Source organism: Salmo salar, chromosome 23 (genome assembly GCF_965601325.2).
Source record: "Salmo salar chromosome 23, fSalSal1, whole genome shotgun sequence".
NCBI classification, from domain to species: Eukaryota; Metazoa; Chordata; class Actinopteri; order Salmoniformes; family Salmonidae; genus Salmo; species Salmo salar.
In genome coordinates, this window is record NC_138313.1 from 1,950,001 (window position 1) to 1,972,964 (window position 22,964).

The 22,964-nt window shown below is 42.9% G+C and overlaps 1 protein-coding gene across 14 annotated transcripts in view; it reads right to left on the reverse strand.

The window, feature by feature from the left end:
* Positions 1-22,964, reverse strand: part of LOC106583929 (C-Jun-amino-terminal kinase-interacting protein 3) — a 101,966-nt gene that overhangs the window by 14,283 nt on the left and 64,719 nt on the right. For 12 of the 14 annotated variants that reach the window (XM_082967868.1, XM_014168611.3, XM_014168606.3 and 9 more), the window contains 15 exons: positions 20,523-20,573; positions 19,021-19,107; positions 17,581-17,745; positions 17,367-17,441; positions 17,152-17,242; positions 13,173-13,361; positions 8,580-8,769; positions 8,165-8,287; positions 7,844-7,924; positions 7,657-7,724; positions 7,316-7,464; positions 6,855-7,026; positions 6,329-6,442; positions 3,477-3,515; positions 2,310-2,486 (listed from right to left, as the gene is read on the reverse strand). In XM_082967868.1, the coding sequence (XP_082823994.1) occupies positions 2,310-2,486; positions 3,477-3,515; positions 6,329-6,442; positions 6,855-7,026; positions 7,316-7,464; positions 7,657-7,724; positions 7,844-7,924; positions 8,165-8,287; positions 8,580-8,769; positions 13,173-13,361; positions 17,152-17,242; positions 17,367-17,441; positions 17,581-17,745; positions 19,021-19,107; positions 20,523-20,573 (1,771 nt within the window). The remainder of the gene's footprint in view (positions 1-2,309; positions 2,487-3,476; positions 3,516-6,328; positions 6,443-6,854; positions 7,027-7,315; positions 7,465-7,656; positions 7,725-7,843; positions 7,925-8,164; positions 8,288-8,579; positions 8,770-13,172; positions 13,362-17,151; positions 17,243-17,366; positions 17,442-17,580; positions 17,746-19,020; positions 19,108-20,522; positions 20,574-22,964) is intronic. The other 2 variants (XM_082967870.1, XM_014168610.3) reach the window with 1 other exon arrangement.

Here is a 22,964-nt window from a genome sequence, read left to right on the forward strand (position 1 = left end):
ATTCTCAAAACTTTTGGCCACGACTGTACACAGTACCAGTCAAACATTTGGACACACCTACTCATTCAAGGATTTCTTAAAACTATTTTCTACATATATGAAATAGCACATATGTAATCATGCAGTAACCAAAAAAGTGTTAAACAAATTATAAGAATATTTTGAAGATAAATACACAATGCAGAGGATGAGGACGAGAGTACTAAAAACGAAATAGAGTACTAATGGTCAATAGGGAATTGTCAATGTAAATAGGAGTTGGTTTTCAGTTTAACAGCTGTTTAGAATCTGTGGAATGTCAGTCCTGAACTCAGAGCTACATGTGCTATGTGTGCTACGTTCTGTACATTGAGTCTGGAGCAGGATACTTGTTATTTGGCCATTGGCCCAGTTGTACTGCAAGGACTTCTGATTGGTCAACCCCAGGCTAGGGTGGGGGGGTTATAAATTACATCCTGCTTCTTTATTCTGTGGAGAAAAGCTGAGGACAGAGGAGACTGAACATCCACCTCCCAGCATAAAATCAATGATTTGTCCTTCTCAAACAAAATACAATTTTCTTCCCCTGATTTGCTTTGGGGTTTGTGTTATTGAAGAATAACATCAACTGCTAACAAAATCTAAATATTTTTTATATTTGAGATTCTTCAAAGTAGCCATCCCTTGCCTTGATGACAGCTTTGCACACTCTTGGCATTCTCTCAATCAGCTTCATGAGCTAGTCACTTGGAATGCATTTCAATTAACAGGTGTGCCTTGTTAAAAGTTAATTTGTGGAATTTCTTTCCTTTCCTTCTTAATGCGTTTGAGACAATCAGTTGTGTTATGACAAGGTAGGGGTGGGTATATAAAAGATAGCCCTATTGAATAAAAGACTAAGTCCATATTATGGCAAGAACAGCTCAAATAAGCAAAGAGAAATGACAGTCCATCAATACATTAAGACATGAAGGTCAGTCAATCCGGATTATTTCAAGAACTTTGAAAGTTTCTTCAAGTGCAGTCGCAAAAAACCATCAAGCGCTATGATGAAACTGGCTCTCATGAGGACCGCCACAGGAAAGGAAGACCCAGAGGATAAGTTCATTAGAGTTAACTGCACCTCAGATTGCAGCCCAAATAAATGCTTCACAGATTTAAAGTAACAGACATATCTCAACAGCAACTGTTCAAAGGAGACTGCGGGAATCAAGCCTTCATGGTCGAATTGCTGCAAAGAAACCACTACTAAAGGACACCAGTAAGAATAAGAGACTTGCTTGGGCCAAGAAACACGAGCAATGGAAATTAGATCGGTGGAAATCTGTCCTTTGGTTTGATGAGTCCAAATTTGACATTTTTGGTTCCAACCGCCGTGTCTTTCTGAGACGCAGAGTAGGTGAATGGATGATCTCCGCATGTGTGGTTCCCACTGTGAAGCATGGAGCAGGAGGTGTGATGGTGCTTTGCTGGTGACACTGTCAGTGATTTATTTAGAATTCAAGGCACATTTAACCAGCATGGCTACCACAGCATTCTGCAGCGATAAGCCATCCCATCTGGTTTGCGCTTAGTGGGACTATCATTTGTTTTTCAATAGGACAACGACCCAAAATACCTCCAGGCTGTGTAAGGGCTATTTGACCAAGGAGAGTGATGGAGTACTGCATCAGATGACCTGGCCTCCACAATCCCCCAACCTCAAACCAATTGAGATGGTTTGGGATGAGTTGGACTGCAGAGTGAAGGAAAAGCAGCTCAACATATGTGGGAACTCCTTCAAGACTGCCGGAAAAGCATTCCTCTTACACTTTTTTGGTTACTACATTAATCCATATGTGTTATTTCATAGTTTTGCTGTCTTCACTATTATTCTACAATGTAGAAAATAGTAAAAAATAAATAAAAACCCTTGAATGAGTAGGTGTGTCCAAACTTTTGACTGGTACTATATATATATATATATATATATATATATATATATATATATATATATATATATATATATATATATTTTTTTTTTAAACAGGTAACGAGAAACAGATCAGTCAATCAACTGTATTTATAATGCTCTTTTTACATCAGCTGTTGTCACATAGTACTAAAGGACCTTACCAATAGATACCCACAAATTAAACACTGTGAACCACTTTTGCATTTTATTGCCCAGTTGACAACCTGGTCCATCCTCACAGTCCTCAAATACATCAAGTTGAGAGTATTGACAGTAGGTATAATACTTTTTTAGTTAGTCAAGAACTACACATTTGATTTAATGCATTTAAGGGGATAATTAACTTTATCAAATCAAATTATGATTACTAACTGACCTGGCACAGAGACAAAGAACTTGACGGCATCTCGGTGTCCATGGAAACAGAGCTGAGCCTGGGCCATGGAGCAGTATGGAATGAAGCTGCCGCTGCTTTTCTCTGGGTTGTCGTCCGCATACACATGAATCACACCCCCGGCCACGCCGCCGGACGATGTCGGAGACACCTTATTGGCTATCGGGATGGGAGTGGAGTCAATAGCCAGTCAGAACAGTTGACATTTTACAGACCAGCGAATAGGACATTGATGCATGAAAACATCCAATCACAATAGCACACACAGAGCAGGCTTGCCAATAAGACCCATCAATTGGGCAGGCTACATCGTTACAGAGCATTTAAAATAGAAATGTGCAAAATAGAACAGACATCCCTCTCAGTCATGCAGAATAGGAAACTGTGTCGGCTGGCTCTATACATAACATTTCTACCTGCAATTCTCTGTACGTGGCAACCCATTGAATAAACCTGTGGTCATTCACTTATGAATTTGCAAATGGTGAAAAATAAAAACAAATCTGAATACTGAAATAGGAGCGATACTAAAACATGCCATCAACATGCAATAATGAAGAGACAAGGCATCCCCAAAACCCCATACCTAATATATTGATATCACTGAAATGATCAATATTTATCACACAAATAGCATACAAATATGACTCATACATATACATACATTAACACCATACTCTACATATATGTGTGCCAATGCATTATATACAGTACTTTACAACACCTGAAGATAGCATGCAGAGTTACACATGAACAAAAGTGATTTCCCTGAATCAGATCCAGACCACCGGACCACTGTTTCTGTCTCTGTTCCATTTCGATCCCTAGCCCCTCATCCCCTTTGTGGTTGACACATCTGAAATGACTGGATAGGTGGCAGGCAGCTTTATGAACTTGTCCTGTTGGTTGTCTATCTAATCCTCTCAGATCTCCACAAGTGCTATATACTGTAACTTACTCCGGTCCAATCACTATATTGCTCACAGCTGTCCAGGCTATCAGATATGTGAACATTAGGGGAATAAGGGTGCTTAGGACTGAAACTGAACCAGGCTTATGTTGGAGACCGATAAAGGGGAGATGGAGGTAAGACAGGCAGAGAGAGGTATGTGACATCATCCCTGTGGGACAGAGGGAGTCCTAACTTACCCCTCAGACCTAGGAGCTGTCCCCGATGAAGGACTACCGCTAAGGAAGGGAGGAGGGAGGGAGGAGAGGAGAAGGAGGAGTGGGGGGAGGAGAGAGGGAGGGAGGAGAGGAGAGAGTGGACAAGAGTGATATCAGGACAGGGAGGACAAGTACAGGGATACCAGCCATAAAATAGAGAGAAGGAAAGAGAGAAAAATAAAAAACAAAGAGAAACCATTAAGGAATAAGAGAAGAAGACAGAAAAATAGATATACACTGAAGAAAAATATAAACGCAACATGTAAAGTTTGGTCCCTTGTTTCATGAGCTGAAAAAAAGATCCCAGAAATGTCCATATGCACAAAAAGTTTCTCTCTCTCAAATTTTGGCACAAATGTGTTTATATCCCTGTTTGCCAAGATAATCCATCCACCTGACAGGTGTGTCATATCAAGAAGCTAATTAAACAGCATGATCATTACACAGGTGCATCTTGTGCTGGGGACAATAAAAGCCCACTCTAAACTGAGCAGTTTTGTCACACAACATAATGCCACAAGTTTTGAGGGAGCGTGCAACTGGCATGCCACAATCAACAGCCTGATCAACTCTATGAGAAGGAGATGTGTCGCCCTGCATGAGGCAAATGTTGGTCACACCAGATACTGACTAGTTTTCTGACCCACGCCCCAACTTTTTCTTTTAAAGGTATCTGTGACCAACAGATGCATTTCTGTATTCCCAGTCGAGCTGCAAAATTTGGACCCATACAAATCAGCCGGGCTAGACAATCTGGACCCTCTCTTTCTAAAATTATCTGCCGAAATTGTTGCAACCCCTATTACTAGCCTGTTCAACCTCTTTCGTATCGTCTGAGATTCCCAAAGATTGGAAAGCTGCCGCGGTCATCCCCCTCTTCAAAGGGGGTGACACTCTAGACCCAAACTGCTACAGACCTATATCTATCCTACCCTGTCTTTCTAAGGTCTTCGAAAGCCAAGTTAACAAACAGATTACCGACCATTTCGAATCCCACCGTACCTTTTCTGCTATGCAATCTGGTTTCAGAGCTGGTCATGGGTGCACCTCAGCCACGCTCAAGGTCCTAAACGACATCATAACCGCCATCGATAAGAGACATTACTGTACAGCAGTATTCATCGACCTGGCCAAGGCTTTCGACTCTGTCAATCACCACATTCTTATTGGCAGACTCGACAGCCTTGGTTCCTCAAATGATTGCCTCGCCTGGTTTACCAACTACTTCTCTGATAGAGTTCAGTGTGTCAAATCAGAGGGCCTGTTGTCCGGACCTCTGGCCGTCTCTATGGGTGTGCCACAGGGTTCAATTCTCGGGCCGACTCTCTTCTCTGTATACATCAATGATGTTGCTCTTGCTGCTGGTGATTCTCTGATCCACCTCTATGCAGATGACACCATTCTGTATACTTCTGGCCCCTCTTTGGACACTGTGTTAACTAACCTCCAGACGAGCTTCAATGCCATACAACCCTCCTTCCGTGGCCTCCAATTGCTCTTAAACGCAGGTAAAACTAAATGCATGCTATTCAATCGATCACTGCCCGCACCTGCTCGCCCATCCAGCATCACTACTCTGGACGGCTCTGACTTAGAATACGTGGACAACTACAAATACCTGGGTGTCTGGTTAGACTGTAAACTCTCCTTCCAGACTCACATCAAGCATCTCCAATCCAAAATTAAATCTAGAATCGGCTTCCTATATCGCAACAAAGCATCCTTCACTCATGCTGCCAAACACACCCTCGTAAAACTGACCATCCTACCGATCCTCGGTAGGACTTCGGTGATGTCATCTATAAAATAGCCTCCAACACTCTACTCAACAAACTGGATGCAGTCTATCACAGTGCCATCCGTTTTGACACCAAAGCCCCATACACTACCCACCATTGCGACCTGTACGCTCTCGTTGGTTGGCCCTCGCTTCATACTCGTCGCCAAACCCACTGGCTACAGTTTATCTACAAGTCTCTGCTAGGTAAAGCCCCGCCTTATCTCAGCTCACTGGTCACCATAGCAGCACCCACTCGTACCATGTGCTCCAGCAGGTATATCTCACTGGTCACCGCCAAAGCCAATTCCTCCTTTGGCCGCCTTTCCTTCCAGTTCTCTTCTGCCAATGACTGGAACGAACTGCAAAAATCTCTGAAGCTGGAGACTCATATCTCCCTCACTAGCTTTAAGCACCAGCTGTCAGAGCAGCTCACAGATCACTGCACCTGTACCTAGCCCATCTGTAAACAGCCCATCTATCTACCTACCTCATCCCCATACTGTATTTATTTATTTATTTATCTTGCTAATTTGCACCCCAGTATCTCTACTTGCACATTCATCTTCTGCACATCTACCATTCCAGTGTCTAATTGCTATATTGTAATTACTTCGCCACCATGGCCTATTTATTGCCTTAACTTACCTCATTTGCACTCACTGTATATAGACTTTTTGTTTTCTTTTGTTCTACTGTATTATTGACTGTATGTTTTGTTTATTCCATGTGTAACTCTGTGTTGTTGTATGTGTCGAATTGCTACGCTTTATCTTGGCCAGGTCGCAGTTGCAAATGAGAACTTGTTCTCAACTAGCCTACCTTGTTAAATAAAGCTGAAATAAAACATTTGAAATCCATAGATTACGGCCTAATGAATTTTTTAAAATGGACTGATTTCCTAATATGAACTGTAACTCAGTAAATACGTTGAAATTGTTGCATGTTCCCGAAATATTTTTGTTCAGTATAGAAAGGGAAAGTAAAAGACAGAAGCACAGAATAGTGAAATCAAAGAGGTAGGGTTAAAGCGTGTGTGCGCGCCACTCAAACTCACTCTCTGTCAGTGGTATGGAGATGACCACACCATTCCCAGTCCCCACCCACAGGCGGTTTCCACCAATAAGAAGGGCTGTTATTCGCACAAAGGAGAAGCCCAGCTTGCCAGTACCTGTCAATCAGAGCGAGAGCGAGAGAACACAGGTCAATCCATACATTGGATGCATCACAATAGACTAAAGTGGGGTCAAATAATATGGTGTCCTATCAATGAGTCGGCCGAAGCTTAGCTTGCTGGTCCCAGATCTGTCTTGCCGACTCCTACAGTCATGGTCTTGATATGACAAGAAACATAAAAATTGTCTATACAACACAAACAGATCTTGGACAACCAGCCTAGCCAGAGCTGGATAGCATGGTTGGGGTCAATTCCATTTCAATTCAGTCAATTCAGGAAGTAAACTGCAATTCCATTTCCACATCTTTCTCTTAGAGGATAACGCTAAGACAGTTTAATTTCTAAATTGACTGAATTGAAATGGAAATAGACTCCATTCCTGCTGTTTAGCTTAGGTTTTTCCTACCCAGCATCTTGCTGACATATGGTTCGATGTCGACATCCTGTAGGTGCTGGTGTGTGAGGGCATGGTAGAGACGCAGCGTGGAGTCCAGACGGATTGACACCCACACCCCATCCCCGATCCACGCCAGCTGCCTCACCTGGCTCTCCCTCCGAGGGTGGGCGTCAAAGGACTTCTGATGTGGGAGAGGGGGTAGGGGGGGTGAAGGGTGGAGAAGGGAGGATTGGTTGATTGATAATATTCTGAAATAAATCAAAGTAAATCAATGTGGAGCGACATTACATGACCTCTCCCCAACCCATCTCAATCTGCGACATAACTGGGGATAGACTCAAGACTGCTAGTCCACTGAGCTAATGTCTTGACATTATGTCTGGGAGCTAACGTGAGTCTCCAGGTCTCAGAAAAGGTTACTTTGCAACTTCCTCTACTATACAAACAGTCCCTTCCCTCCTGTGACCAACCTCTATCTGCATGCTCTTGGGCTGGATGACGTGGATCTTGTTCTTGTAGCCACACCACACCTTGTCATGGACCATGACCATGCAGCGGATAGAGTGGTGCGGTCTACCCAGGTCCATCAGGTGGTAGTTTGACAGGTCCCACTGCCCATCTGGAGATAGACACACACACACACACACACACACACACACGAATAAATGATGTAAAGCTTTAAATCATGATTAGAAAAAGTTATGTTGCTCTCATGGAATGTCATTTTTTGAGCACAACAGACAGTTGATGGTTAAGGCTCATAGGTAAGAGCTTAGAATAATTAGGTAGGTTAGGGTTAAGTTTACATTACCCTCAGATCTGTGGAAGATAGCCAGTGTCCCGTCTGCCAGAGCCACCAGCACACGACCCTTCACATGCCTGAAACAGTCAAGCCAACGTTACAAAGAAACATGCACCCATTTACTACAACATAAATCAAGGACTGGTAAAAATGGCCATTCTAAAAGCAGACAGTGGTCAGTAGGGGGGGAACTTACACTAGACTGAGCACAGAGTCCTTCAGTTTGATGGAGTGGAGACACTTCTTCCAGTTGGCCACTGCCGAATGGACATAAAGCCTGAAGAAAGGATGTAAAGCTTAGTTAGGACATAGACATATATAGGGTTTTATGGGTTAGGGTTATGGGTTGGGAGACATATGCAGGCAAAACTGGTTTGCAAAAAAATCTACGTTTGTGACATCGTGGTCAAGAGCTGTAAAATCACATTTCTTGCACCTTTTTAGAAAACAACCAGAAAACAACATCACTATGATACATTCCCGCCACTAGCTAGGCATTTAGTGATTAGTTACCCACCAGCCATTTTGTGCTCCCAGCCACATGGTGGGGACGACGCTGGTGCCAGCTTTGGGGTCGTCGTTTCCATCCTCCGTCTCCTGGGGTGGGGAGTTAGGCTCCTCTTTTAACTGACCTGCACACCTGACAGGGGACACAAACAGAGAGTTGTCTTGAAGTCCACTATAGACTACCACAGTCCACACGGTGGCAAATCCAAATACTGTAGCATGTTAGCAGTATTGTCTCTGCAGAATTTCTTTTGACAAAAATTAAATAAAATCAAACTAAAGTGTATGTAAATACACTTTCAGTAAAATTTGGAAAACTGAATTTTTTTTAAAGTTTCAATGACAACTTTTCAAAAATGTCCTGGCAATACTTCCTCTCTTTACAACTACTAGCAATTCAAATCTGGTCAAATCGTGTGTCTTACCGGTCGTATTTGCCAGCATCAACCACCGGAGGCTGGGGGTCTGTGAAGACGTGCTCCATGAAGGGCCCTGGAGGTCCCAAGGTGCCGTCTGTCTCGCTGGCAGCCGGCTCAGCCACCTCTGTAGCCTCTGTGGCCTCCTCTGCTGACTGGGCCAGGTGCAGCTTCCCACTGAGTGGTGGAGCCATGGGGGCTGAGGCGACAGGGACACAAGGAGAGACATTATACACTACTATAACTATACCAACTATACCTATTAACTAGAGATGGGCACTGATATGAAAAGTCCCTATCAATATCAGTTGAAATGTATTTTATTTGCTATCGATATATCAGAATTTTAAAACCATGTGAAGGCCTTCAAAAAGAAAGGAGGACCAAGGCACTCTTCATATAATTGATTAAAATGCCTTTATTAGTATGGCATGTTCAATAGAAACAATGTTTTTAAAAATCCGACGCTTTTCGGCTGCATGGCCTTCATCAGGGAGTACAAAGAAATAATACAATGTTCTCTTTTAACAGCTTTTCCAATTAACCCTAATTTGAAGAGGGAGTGGTTAAAATTGATTGGACACACCTAGTAAGCAATACTATACACACTTTAAAGTGAAATACTGTAGCTATGTTATCATAAAATGTTTTAACTCCAAGCTAGAAGTATCAGAACACTTAGAAAGGTAGTTCTAACCTTAAATATGGCTGGGAGAAGTGTCAAGAATAAGAAAGCAATATATTCCATAGTACACTAGAACACAGCAAAACATGCACAACAAGAGTCTAAACATAGCTGAGGGCAATTGAGCAAAATGTCCACTAGATGACAGCAAATGGACCCATCACAACCTTACAGGAAGGGTGAGAAATCCATATCTTAATTTAAACCCGGGTATTTAATGTGAAGGCCTATTAACTATACTTATAACTCTTCAACTGACTGGGCTGGGTGCAGCTTCCCAATGAGAGGGGGAGCTACCGGGGCTGGGGGGACAGGGATACAGGGAGAGACATATCAGCACTTCGTGTCAACTTCGAAACAACGTTTAGTGGTGGTAGTATGTTTGCTGGGATATATACACCAACATATATAGCAGAGGTCCCCAACTAGATTCAGCCAAAATCAGCCTCCCACAGAGAGGGGGAGCCACGTCAGCGACACAGGGATAAGGGACAAGAAGAAGAATTGTACCGCAGTTAAAGCCTATTATTTTTGCAAGTCCGATGATACATATACAGTTTAATGTACAGTGCCTTCAGAAAGTATTCACACCCCTTTGTTAAGGCAAGCCTAAATATGTTCATAAGTAATTTGCTCAACAAGTCACAGAGTAAGTTGCATGGACTCACTCTGTGTGCAATAATAGTTTAACATGATTTTTGAATGACTACCTCATCTCTGTACATATAAGTACAATCTGTGAGGTCCCTCAGGTGAGCATTGAATTTCAAACACAGATTCAACCACAAAGACCAGGGAGGTTTTCCCATGCCTCACAAAGAAGGGCACGTATTGGAAGATAAAACATTTTTAAAAAGCAGACATTGAATATCCCTTTGAGCATGGTGAAGTTATTAATTACAATACACCCAGTCACTACAAAGGCCTCCTTCCTAACTCAGTTGCCGGAGACGAAGGAAATCGCTCAGGGATTTCACCATGAAGCCAATGGTGACCTTAAAACAGTTAGAGTTTAATGGCTATGATAGGAGAAAACTGAGGATGGATCAACAACATTGTCGTTACTCCACAATACTAACCTAATTGAGGAAAAAGATGTAAGCCTGTATAGCAGGGACCATCAACTAGATTGAGCCGCGGGCCGATTTTTTTCTTGAGTGGATGGTTAAGGGGCCAGAACATAATTATGAATAATTTGTAGACCGCAAATTGACCGCAAAAAGACCAAACAGATATAATATTTGATTCTTGCTTACATTTGTACAGTGGCAAGAAAAAGTATGTGAACCTTTTGGAATTACCTGAATTTCTGCATAAATTGGTCATCAAATTTCATCTGATCTTCATCTAAGTCACAACAATAGACAAACATAACGTGCTTCAACTAACAACACACAAATTATTGTATTTTTCTTGTCTATACTGAATACATAATTTAAACATGGAAAAAGCATGTGAACCCCCAGGCTAGTGACTTCTCCAAACACTAATTGGAGTCAGGAGTCAGCTAACCTGGAGTCCAATCAATGAGACAAGATTGGAGATGTTGGTTAGAGCTGCCTTGCCCTATAAAAAAACACTGACAAAATTTGAGTTTGCTATTCACAAGAAGCATTGCCTGATATGAACCGTGCCTTGAACAAAAGATTAAGAACGGTTGACTTGCATAAAGCTGGAAAGGGTTACAAAAGTATCTCTAAAAGCCTTGATATTCATCAGTCCACGGTAAGACAAGTTGTCTATAAATGGAGAAAGTTCAGCACTGTTGCTACTCTCCCTAGGAGTGGCCGTCCTGCAAAGATGACTGCAGAGCACAGCGCAGAATGCTCAATGAGGTTAAGAAGAATCCTAGAGTGTCAGCTAAAGACTTAAAGAAATCTCTGGAACATGCTAACATCTCTGTTGACGAGTCTACAGTACGTAAAACACTAAACAAGAATAGTTTCATGGGAGGACACCATGGAAGAAGCCACTGCTGTCAAAAAAAAACATTGCTGCATGTCTGAAGTTTGCAAAAGCACACCTGGATGTTCCACAGCGCTACTGGCAAAATATTCTGTGGACAGATGAAACTACAGTTGAGTTGTTTGGAAGGAACACACAACACTATGTGTGGAGAGAAAAAAAGGCACAGCACACCGACATCAAAACCTCATCCCAACTGTAAAGTATGGTGGAGGGAGCATCCTGGTTTGGGGCTGATTTGCTACCTCAGGGCCTGGACAGCTTGCTATCAGAGACGGAAAAATGAATTCCCAAGTTTATCAAAACATTTTGCAGGAGAATGTTAGGCTCTCTGTCCGCCAATTGAACTCAACAGAAGTTGGGTGATGCAAGAGGACAACGATCCAAAACACAGAAGTAAATCAACAGCATAATGGCTTCAACAGAAGAAAATACACCTTCTGGAGTGGCCCAGTCAGAGTCCTGACCTAAACCCAACTTGAGATGCTGTGGCATGACATTGAGAGCGGTTCACACCAGACAGCCCTAGAATATTGATGAACAGAAACCGTTTTGTAAAGAGGAATTGTCCAAAATTCCTCCTGACCATTGTGCAGCTCTGATCCGCAACTACAGAAAGCATTTGGTTGAGGTTATTGCTGCCAAAAGGAGGGTCAACCAGTTATAAATCCAAGGGTTCACATACTTTTTCAACCCTGCACTGTGAATGTTTACACGGTGATTTCAATAAAGACATGAAAATGTATAATTGTGTGTTATTAGTTTAAGCAGACTGTGTTTGTCTATTGTTGTGACCTAGATGAAGATCAGACCCAATTTGATGACCAATTTATGCAGAAATCCAGGTATTTCCAAAGGGTTCACATACTTTTTCTTGCCACTGTATATGATCACTTAGATGGGTTAGCTGATTTGATTGATTTGACGTCGCGAAAACAATGTGAACGCTTCCATGGAGCAGAAGTCAGCGTGTTGTTGTGATTCTGGATGGACAGATTGCTAGCAAGAATGACAAGAAACTGCCATGTGGGGAATCATAAGTGGCTCGTTTCATCTTGTTCTTGATACCATGTCTTGTTTTGAGGTGTTCTAACTGATTTCATGTCAATGCTTATATGGCAAAAAAAATTGCTAGCTAGCTAACCAACAACTGTAACGACGTATTTGAGAGACAACAAGTGCTCATTCTACAAATGTATTTATGTTTTCAATAAACATTGGAGACGAAATATAGTTTACATGTTATCAACAATCTAAGCCAACCCCATCTGTTTTGCCCCAAAGATGCGCATGCGTCGGGTTTTGGTGGCTGCATCATGTTATGGATATGCTTGTAATAGTTAAGGACTGGGAAGTTTTTCAGGTTAAAAAGAAACAGAATGGAGCTAAGCACAGGCAAAATCCTAGTTTTCCACCAGATACTGGGAGATGAATTCATCTTTCAGCAGGAAAATAACCTAAAACACAAGGACAATCTACACTGGAGTTCCTTACCAAGAAAACAGTGAATGTTTCTGAGTGGCCGAGTTACAGTTCTGACTAATCCTAATGAAAATATATGGCAAGACCTGAAAATAGTTGTCTAGCAACGATCAACAACTAATTTGACAGAGCTTTAAGAATTTTGAAAAGAATAATGGGCAAACGTTGCACAATCCAGATGTGGAAAGCTCTTAGAGATTTACCCAGAAAGACTCACAGCTGTTATAGCTGCCAAAGGATCTTCTACAAAGTATTGACCCAGGGGTGTGAATACTTATGTAAAGGAGATATTTCTGTAAAATTGCTAACATTTCTAAAAACATGTTTTCACTTTCTCATTATGGGTTATTGTGTGTAGATGGGTGAGAGAAATAAAATCCATTTAATCCATTTGGAAATTAGGATGTAACAAAGTCACGGGGTATGAATACTTTCTGAAGGCACTGTAGATAAGTCTCTGGGGTTCTCACCTTGTCCCCGATCCAGTACGGGTGTGTCGGTGCGCGAGGAGCAGTTGCTGCGGACCACGCTACAGTTGGTGGCACAGCCCACCAGGGTGATGCCTGCTAGCATGCCCTCCACCCCGCCTGTCTCCTCACCACCACCCTCCCCAGGGTCCAGCACGATCTCACCCGCCGGGTAGTCACTCTCACTGGCCGCTGTAGACAGACACACAGAAACGCACACACAGACACGCACATATGTAGTAAACACAGAAACAAGCAAGCACACACAGAAATACACACCCATACACACAGAGATACATGTACACGCACACACAGAAAATAACAAACAGAGGTGATTCTAGTTCAGTAGATGTGGAATTTCAGTGCATTCAGAAAGTATCCAGACCCTTACCCTTTCCCACATTTTGTTACGTTACAGCCTTATTCTAAGATTTCTGGAATTATTCCCCCCCCCTAATCTATACACAATACCCCATAATGACATAGCAAAAAAAGGTTTTTAGAAATACCTTATTTATGTAAGTATTCAGACCCTTTGCTATGAGATATGAAATTGAGCTCAGGTGAATCCTCTTTCCATTGATCATCCTTGAGAGGTTTTTACAACTTGATTGGAGTCCACCTGTGGAAAATTAAATTGATTGGACATGATTTGGATATAAGGTCCCACAGTTGACAGTGCATGTCAGAGCAAAAACAAAGCCATGAGGTCGAAGGAATTGTCCGTAGAGCTCCGAGACAGGATTGTGTAGAGGCACAGATCTGGGGAAGGGTACGAAAACATTTCTGCAGCATTGAAGGTCCCCAAGAGCACAGTGAACTCCATCAGTCTTAACTGGAAGAAGTTTGGAAGCACCAAAAAAAGACTCTTCCTAGAGCTGGCCACCTGGCCAAACTGAGCAATCGAAGAAGGGCCTTGGTCAGGAAGGTGCCCAAGAACCGGATGGTCACTCTGACAGAGCTCCAGAGTTCCTCTGTGGAGATGGGAGAACCTTCTAGAAGGAAGGACTTTATGGTAGAGTAGCCAGACGGAAGACACTCCTATTGCCAACTACTTTAATTACTTTTTCATCGGCAAGATTTGCAAACTTAGGGATGACATGCCAGCAACAAACGCTGACAATACACATCCAGGTATATCGGACAAAATTATGAAAGACAAGAATTGTACTTTTGAATTCTGTAAAGTCCGTGTGGAAGAGGTGAAAAAAATATTGTTGTCGATCAACAATGACAAGCCACTGGGGTCTGACAATCTGGATGGAAAATTACTGAGGATAATAGCGGACGATATTGCCACATCTTCAACTTAAGCCTAATAGATAGTGTGTGCCCTCAAGCCTGGAGGGAAGTTAAAGTCCCAAGAATAGTAAAGCCCCCTTTACTGGCTCAATTAGCCGACCAATCAGCCTGTTACCAACCCTTAGTAAACTTCTGGAAAAAGTTGTGTTCGACCAGATACATTGCTATTTCACAGTAAACAAATTGACAACAGACTTTCAGCACACACATAGAGAAGGACACTCAATAAGCACAGCACTTACACAAATGACTGATGATTGGCTGAGAGAAATGTATGATAAAATGATTGCGGGGGCTGTCTTGTTAGACTTCAGTGCAGCTTTTGACATTATCGATCATAGTCTGCTGCTGGAAAAACTCATGTGTTACGGCTTTACACCCCCTGCTATAATGTGGATAAAGAGTTACTTGTCTAACAGAACACAGAGGTTGTCCTTTAATGGAAACCTCTCAAACATAATCCAGGTAGAAGCAGGAATTCCCCAGGGTAGCTGTTTTGTTCCCTTGCTTTTTTCAATCTTTACTAATGACATGCTACTTACTGGCTTTGAGTAAGGCCAGTGTGTCTATGCATGCGGATGACTCAACACTAAACACATCAGCTACTACAGCGACTGAAATGACTGCAACACTTAACAAATAGCTGCAGTTAGTTTTGGAATGGGTAGCAAGGAATAAGTTTGTCCTAAATATTTCCAAAACTAAAAGCATTGTATTTGGGACAAATCATTCACTAAACCCTAAACCTCAACTACATCTCGTAATTATTCATGTGGAAATTGAGCAAGTTGAGGCACTAAACTGCTTGGAGTAATCCTGGATTGTAAACTGCCATGATCAAAACATATTGATACAACAGTAGCTAAGATGGGGAGAAGTCTGTCCATAATAAAGCACTGCTCTGCATTCTTAACAACACTGTCAACAAGGCAGGTCCTACAGGCCCTGGTTTTGTCGCACCTGGACTACTGTTCAGTAGTGTGGTCAGGTGCCACAAAGAGGGACTTGAGAAAATGCAGTTGGCTCAGAACAGATCAGCACCGCTGGCCCTTAAAAATACACGGAGAGCTAACATTAATGACATGCATGTCAATCTCTCATGGCTCACAATTGGAAGAGAGGTGTTGACAAGCTGAAGGTACAGAGACACATGCATACACACACACGATAACATACGCACTATACACACACACGTACACACGGATTTTGTGTTGTAGATATGTGGTAGTGGAGAATGGGCCTGAGGGCACACACTTACTGTGTTTTGAATTCTGTAATAAATGTATTGTAACATTTTTTAAATTGTGTAACTGCCTTAATTTTGCTGAACCCCAGGAAGAGTAGCTGCTACCTTACTCCTCAGTAACAAATACTCCTCAGTAAAAGGCACATGACAGCCCCCTTGGAGTTTGCCAAAAGGCACTTGAAGAACTCTCAGACCATGAGAAACAAGATTCTCTGGTCTGATGAAACCAAGATTTAGCTCTTTGGCCTGACTGCCAAGAGTCACATCTGGAGGAAACCAGGCACCGCTCATCACCTGGCCAATACCATCCCTAAGGTAAAACATGGTGGTGGCAGCATCATGCTTTGGGGATGTTTTTCAGCGGTAGGGACTGGGAGACTAGTCAGGCTCGAAGGAAAGATGAACAGAGCAAAGTACAAAGAGATTCTTGATGAAAACCTGCTCCAGAGCGCTCAGGACTTCAGAGTGGAGAGAAGGTTCACCTTCCAACAGGACAACGACCCTAAGCACACAGCCAAGACAACGCAGGAGTGGCTTAGGAACAAGTCTCTGAATGTCCTTGAGTGGCCCAGCCAGTGCCCGGACTTGAACCCGATCGAACATCTCTGGAGAGACTTGAAAATAGCTGTGCAGCGACACTCCCCATCTAACCTGACAAAACTTGAAAGCATCTGCAGAGAAGAATGGGAGAAACTCCCCAAATACAGGTGTGCCAAGCTTGTAGTGTCATACCGAAGAAGACTCGAAGCTGTAATTGCTGCCAAAGGTGCTTCAACAAAGTACCAAGTAAAGGGTCTGAATACTTATGCAAATGTGATATTTCCGGGGGGGGGGGGGGGGGGGTTATACATTTGCAAAATTTTCTAAAAACCTGTTTCTGCTTTGTCATTATGGGGTATTGTGTGTAGATTGATGAGGGAAAAAAACTATTGAATCAATTTTAGAATAAAGCTGTAACATAATTTCCGAATGTTGCTTTGATCTGAATACTATGGTCATGTTATGGTAGTAGATTTGGTTCAGGTGGAGAGTGCTTCTATGGTCATGTTGCATTAATAGATAGGGTGTAGGATAGGTGGTCGGTAGTCATGTTATTATGGCAGTAGATTCCTTAGTGGTCAAGTTGTAGTAGATTTGGTCCAGATGGTGAGTGCTACTGTATGTGGTCATATTGTGGTAGTAGATCTGGTTGTGTTAATTTAGTAGTAGGGTGGTAAGTTGTCAAGTTGCGGTAGAGTTGGTCTAATAGGTGAGTACTATGGGTTTGTGTTATGGTTTGACCGCTAACCTGGCACACTGGAGATGCAGAGAACATGGGGTCTAGGTTTTCAGTAATTGTGTTTTGATAGTTGAGTACAATGGTCATGTTGCAGAGGATTTGATCCAGGTGAGGAATGCTACTTTATGTGGTCGTGTTATGGTTTGACTACTAACCTGGCACGCTGGAGATGCAGAGCACGTGGGCATTGCAGACGTTGAACTGGTCGACCAACGAGCCGGGCTGGTTGGCATCAATGATGACCACCTTGATGATGATAATGATAATGTTTTTTCATTATTTGACAAATTGTACGAATGGCAGCAACAAACTGAATTACAAGTACAACTTACAATGAAATGATTAGATACAAAAAAGTACTATTTAACACCTTGCTGGCCGAGTGTGTACTGGTCAGGATCCAGACTCTGCTACTCATAGTGTCTGTTTCATGGAGCTCCTTAGACTAGGGGAAGGAAAGGGGGAGGGACGGAAAAGGAGAGAGAGGTGGGGGTGAGAAAAGGAAGAAGGGAAAATAAGTATGTTTTCAAACTAAAACAAATAGCTTAATTAACTAACAAACCAACTAGATCAAGAGACAGTACCTTTCTCTTCTCTGGTGAGCTGTGGATGCTCTTGCCATCTCCTCCCTCTCCCTCCTCTATGGCTAGAGGATTCGTAACGCTGTTGCCAGGGCCAGCCTTAACTGTCATCACTTCCTGAGTGCACGTCTTCCATCCCGTCAGGTCCACGCCCGCCGCACACCACAACTACACAGAGTTTGTTTACACACATCGTTAACACCGCTCTCGAGCGGCTAGATGTTCTTTCCCATTCGGCCATCAGATTTGAAACCAATGTTCCTTATAGGACACATCACTGCACTCTACTACTCTGTAAACTGGTCATCTCTGTATACCCGCTGCAAAACCCACTGGTTGATACTTATAAAACCCTCTTAGGCCTCACTCCCCCCTATCTGAGATACCTTCTGCAGCCCTCATCCTCCACATACAACACCCGGTCTGCCAGTCACATTCTGTTAAAGGTCCCCAAAGCACACACATCCCTGGGTTGCTCGTCTTTTCAGTTCGCTGCAGCTAGCGACTGGAACGAGCTGCAACAAACACTTAAACTGGACTGTTTTATCTCTATCTCTTCATTCAAAGACTCAATCACGGACACTCTTACTGACAGTTGTGGCTGCTTCGTGTGATGTATTGTTGTCTCTACCTGTCACGCCCTGACCTTAGACAGCCTTTTTTATTCTCTATTTTGTTAGGTCAGGGTGTGACTTGGGTGGGCATATCTATGTTACTATTTCTTTGTTGGCCTAGTATGGTTCCCAATCAGAGGCAGCTGTTTATCGTTGTCTCTGATTGGGGATCATACTTAGGCAGCCCTTTTTCCCACCTGTGATTGTGGGATCTTGTTTGTGTGTAGTTGCTTTCTGCACTGCATATAGCTTTACGTTCGTTTTTGTATTTTGTGTTTTTTTCCGGTGTCATTTTTAAATAAAAGTAAAATGTACGCCTACCACGCTGCACCTTGGTCTCATTCCAACAATGAGCGTGACACTACCTTCTTGCCCTTTGTGCTGTTGTCTGTGCCCAATAATGTTTGTACCATGTTTTGTGCTGTTACCATGTTGTGCTGCTGCCATGCTGTGTTGCTGTCTTGGGTCTCTCTTTATGTAGTGTTGTAGTGTCTCTCTTGTCGTGATGTGTGTTTTGTCAGATATTTTTATTGAATTTTTGAATCCCAGCCCCCGTCCCCACAGGAGGCCTTTTCCCTTTTGGTAGGCTGTCATTGTAAATACAAATGTGTTCTTAACTGACTTGCTTAGTTAAATAAAGGTAAAAAAAAACAAAAAACATTGGAGTAAAACAACTTTTTGGTTATGATGGGCTAAGTTCTTGAAGCTGTTATAAGTAATATTCTTCAATAATCAATGGGTATATATAATTAATTAACATGATGATTGATTGAACAGTGGTAAATATTGCAGATTGTGGCTTTAACCAAGTACATATTTGTTTGTTTACCTTCCTGTTGGGGTCCTTCTCCACTAGGGGGCGACAGTAGACAGGAACAGGGACATTCTTCATGCGGTTGTCCTCCTTCTCATTGGCCTGGGAGAAGACGGACAGACAAAGCCTCCAATCACAAAACTGCTCCAAGACCTCCAATAGAAGATACTACTACAACTAAATTCAATGAAACCGTCATTGCTGTTTTCATATTGCCGTATAACCACACTTTCGACATATCTGATGTGTCAAGGGTAAGAGCTTTGAGATTGGAGGAAAGTTGATATAGCAGAATGACAGTGTCAGCAGGTTGTGGGGTGTCTGTTAACATGACTGAGGGACAGGGGCATTGTGTCAATAGCTTGTCAGATTGTGTGGCATCTGTTGATGTGTGTTGGGTTAGAGGTAAGTGTTGTGTGTATTGTGGGGACAGAGCGTTTGGGTTTTAGGTAGATGTTGTATCAGTAGGTTGAGTGGCGTCTGTTCACATGCATGAGGGACAGGGTCATTCAGTCAGTTAGCCGTGTCAGTCCATGTGGTGTCTTTTGATGTGTGTCTTGGGGACAAGGCTTAGGGGCTGAAAGACGCACTCCAGCTATTTTTGTCATGTCGTGTGTGTAGGCGGCTGGGAAGTCTGGCGCAGGAGAATCGAACTTGGTATAAATGGAGTAGTTTAATAACGTAAAACAAACTCCAAAACCAAAGTACATAATAAATAAAAGTGGGTACAAGAACCCGTCGCGCACCAATACATAAATCACGAGCATAAAAAAAAAAAAATAATCTCTGACAAGGAAATGAGGGGAAACAGAGGGTTAAATACACAACATGTAATGAATGGGATTAAAACCAGGTGTGTAGGAAGACAAGACAAAACCAATGGAAAATGAAAAATGGATCAATGATGGCTAGAAGACCGGTGACGTCGACCGCCGAGCACCGCCCGAACAAGGAGAGGCATCGACTCTCTCTTCACACAGACACATGAAAGTACTAACAATCCTATTCTGTTGTCTCTAAGATGTGAGTACTAATATAGGATTACATTCCAATTTAAGAGTAATGTGATTAACATAATGTTGTAATTCTACGACACAAGGCTCCCTTGTAAGAGAGATCGAAATCTCAATGGGACTCCTGCTAGAAAATAAAGGTGAAATAAAAATAGAAAACAAGAGGAAAGCCCCCTGTGCCTTGACACAATCCTATCTTGGGAGCTCTATGGACAATTCCTTTCACCTCTTGCTTAGTTTTTTTTATTTTTATAAATTTGCTAAAATGTGTCAATATGGGGTATTGTGTGTAGATTGATGAAGAAAAATATTTGTTTAATCCATTTTAGAATAAGGCTGTAACGTAACAAAATGTAGAAAAAGTGAAGGGGTCTGAATGCTTTCCGAATGCACTGTAGGTGTTGTGTCAGACTGTGGTGTCTTAATGCGTCTTGTGACAGGTCTTTGGGGTAACTAAGAGCGGCTCATGCTAGGTTAGGGAGGGACTCTGTGGGTGTCACTTACCTGTTGTTTCTTCAGCGGGCCTTCCAGTGCACTGTCCAGCTGAGCACCAGTCTATGAGAGAAACAGTTATATATGCTGTATTTTCACTGCTACATGGATGGCATTTTTATTTATATCTATTTGTATTTATTTAGGGGGTAGATCAGCTTTAATATTGCAGATAGATTGTACCTTCCATCAATGTAATTGTCTGCATCATTTCCAATTCCTGTCACGTCTACTCCCGCCCCTCCTCTCTGGCGCTCATTGTCGACAGTTTATTCATTATTACGCACACGTGCCACCATAGTTACGCGCACCTGCGCCTCATGAGACTCACCTGGACCTCATCACCTTCCTCATTACCTCCCCTATATCAGTCACTCTATTAGGTTCTTTCCCCAGGCGTTATTGTTTATGTGTTTCATGTCTGTACGCTACTCATGTTTCTTGTTTTGTTCCATGTTCGTTTATTTATTAAATTCACTCCCTGTACTTGCTTCCCGATTATTAGCGTACACGTTACAGAATAACGCCTTACCAAAGGGAAGCAACAGGGATTTTTTTTTTGATTTTTTACTGGTGACGTCGGATCCAAGGGGGGCTGCCGAATCTACCGGGGATGCCTCAGCTAGCTCATCAGGCTTCCATGCCTCAGCTGACTCGAAAGGTTCTCAAGCCTCGCTTGGCTCGTTAGGCTTCTATTGCCGAAGCTACCGGGGATGCCTCAGCCGGCTCGTCGGGCTCCCATGCCTCAGCCGGCTCGTCGGGCTCCCATGCCTCAGCCGGCTCGTCGGGCTCCCATGCCTCAGCCGGCTCGTCAGGTTTCCATGGTACATGCGCCTCAGCAGAAACGACCGGCCCACTCCTGGTCCTCGGGACCGTCCCTCTGGTCGGCGTCCTGCTGCTGGAGCCACACATCAGGGAGGGGGTAGTTTCACGTCTACTCCCGCTCCTCCTCTCTGGCACTCGTTGTCGCCAGTTTATTCATTAATATGCACACCTGCCACCATCGTTACGCGCACCTGCACCTCATGAGACTCACCCAGACTCCATCACCTTCCTGATTACCTCCCCTATATCTGTCACTACATTTCCTTCTTTCCCCAGGCGTTATTGTTTCTGTTTATACATTTCATGTCTGTGCGCTACTCGTGTTTCTTTATTTATTGAATTCACTCCCTGTACATGCTTCTCGACTATTAGCGTACACGTTACAATCCCACATATATTTTTGTAAATATGATATTTCAAAAACAAATGATCCTTTTATTTCCCCTAAACCTACCACCCCTCCCCTAATTGGAGAAAACTAATAGACAACAAGACGTGTATGCACTCACTACTGTAAGTTGCTCTGGATAGGAGCGTTTACTAATATGGAAATGGAATGAATAGACCATTTCAGTTTTCACATTGAAATAAGTTGCATTTGTATTCAGACCCCTTGACTTTTTCCACATTGTTATGTTACAGCCTTATTCTAAAATGGATCCAATTTTGTATTTTTTTTCTTCATTCATCATCTACACACAATACCCCATAATGACAAAGCAAAAACAGTTTTTAAAAATTTTTTTTTGGCAAAGGTATAAAAAAACGGAAGTATATACATAAGTATTCAGACACTTTACTCAGTACTTTGCTGAAGCACCTTTGGCAGCGATTACAGCCTAAAGTCTTCTTGGTTATGACGAAACAAGATAGGCACACTTGTATTTGGAAAGTTTTTCCCATTCTTCTATGCGGATCAGGTTGGATGCACAGCTATTTTCAGGTCTCTCCAGAGATGTTCGATCGGGTTCAAGTCCGGGCTCTGGCTGGGCCACTCAAGGACATTCAGAGACTTGTTCCAAAGCCACCCCTGCTTGTCTTGGCTGTATGCTTAGGGTTGTTGTCCTTTTGGAAGGTGAACCTTCCCCCCAGTCTGAGGTCCTGAGCGCTCTGGAGCAGGTTTTCATCAAGCAACTCTCTGTACTTTGCTCCGTTCATCTTTGCCTCGATCCTGACTAGTCTCCCGGTCCCTGCTGCTGAAAAACATCCACACAGCATGATGCTGCAACCACCATGCTTCACCGTAGGGATGGTATTGGCCAGGTGATGAGCGGTGCATGGTTTCCTCCAGTTCAATCAGTTCATCAGACCAGAGAATATTGTTTCTCATAGTCTGAGAGTCCTTTAGGTGCCTTTTGGAAAACTCCAAGCTGGCTGTCATGTGCCTTTTACTGAGGAGTGGCTTCTGTCTGGCCACTTTACCATTAAGGCCTGATTGGTGGAGAGCTGCAGAGATGGTTGTCCTTCTGAAAGGTTCTCCCATCTCCACAGAGGAACAGTGGAGCTCTGTCAGAGTGACCATCGGGTTCTTGGTCACCTCCCTGACCAAGGCCCTTCCTCCCCCGATTGCTCAGTTTGGCCAGGCGGCCAGCTCTAGGAAGACTCTTGGTGGTTCCAAACTTCTTCCAT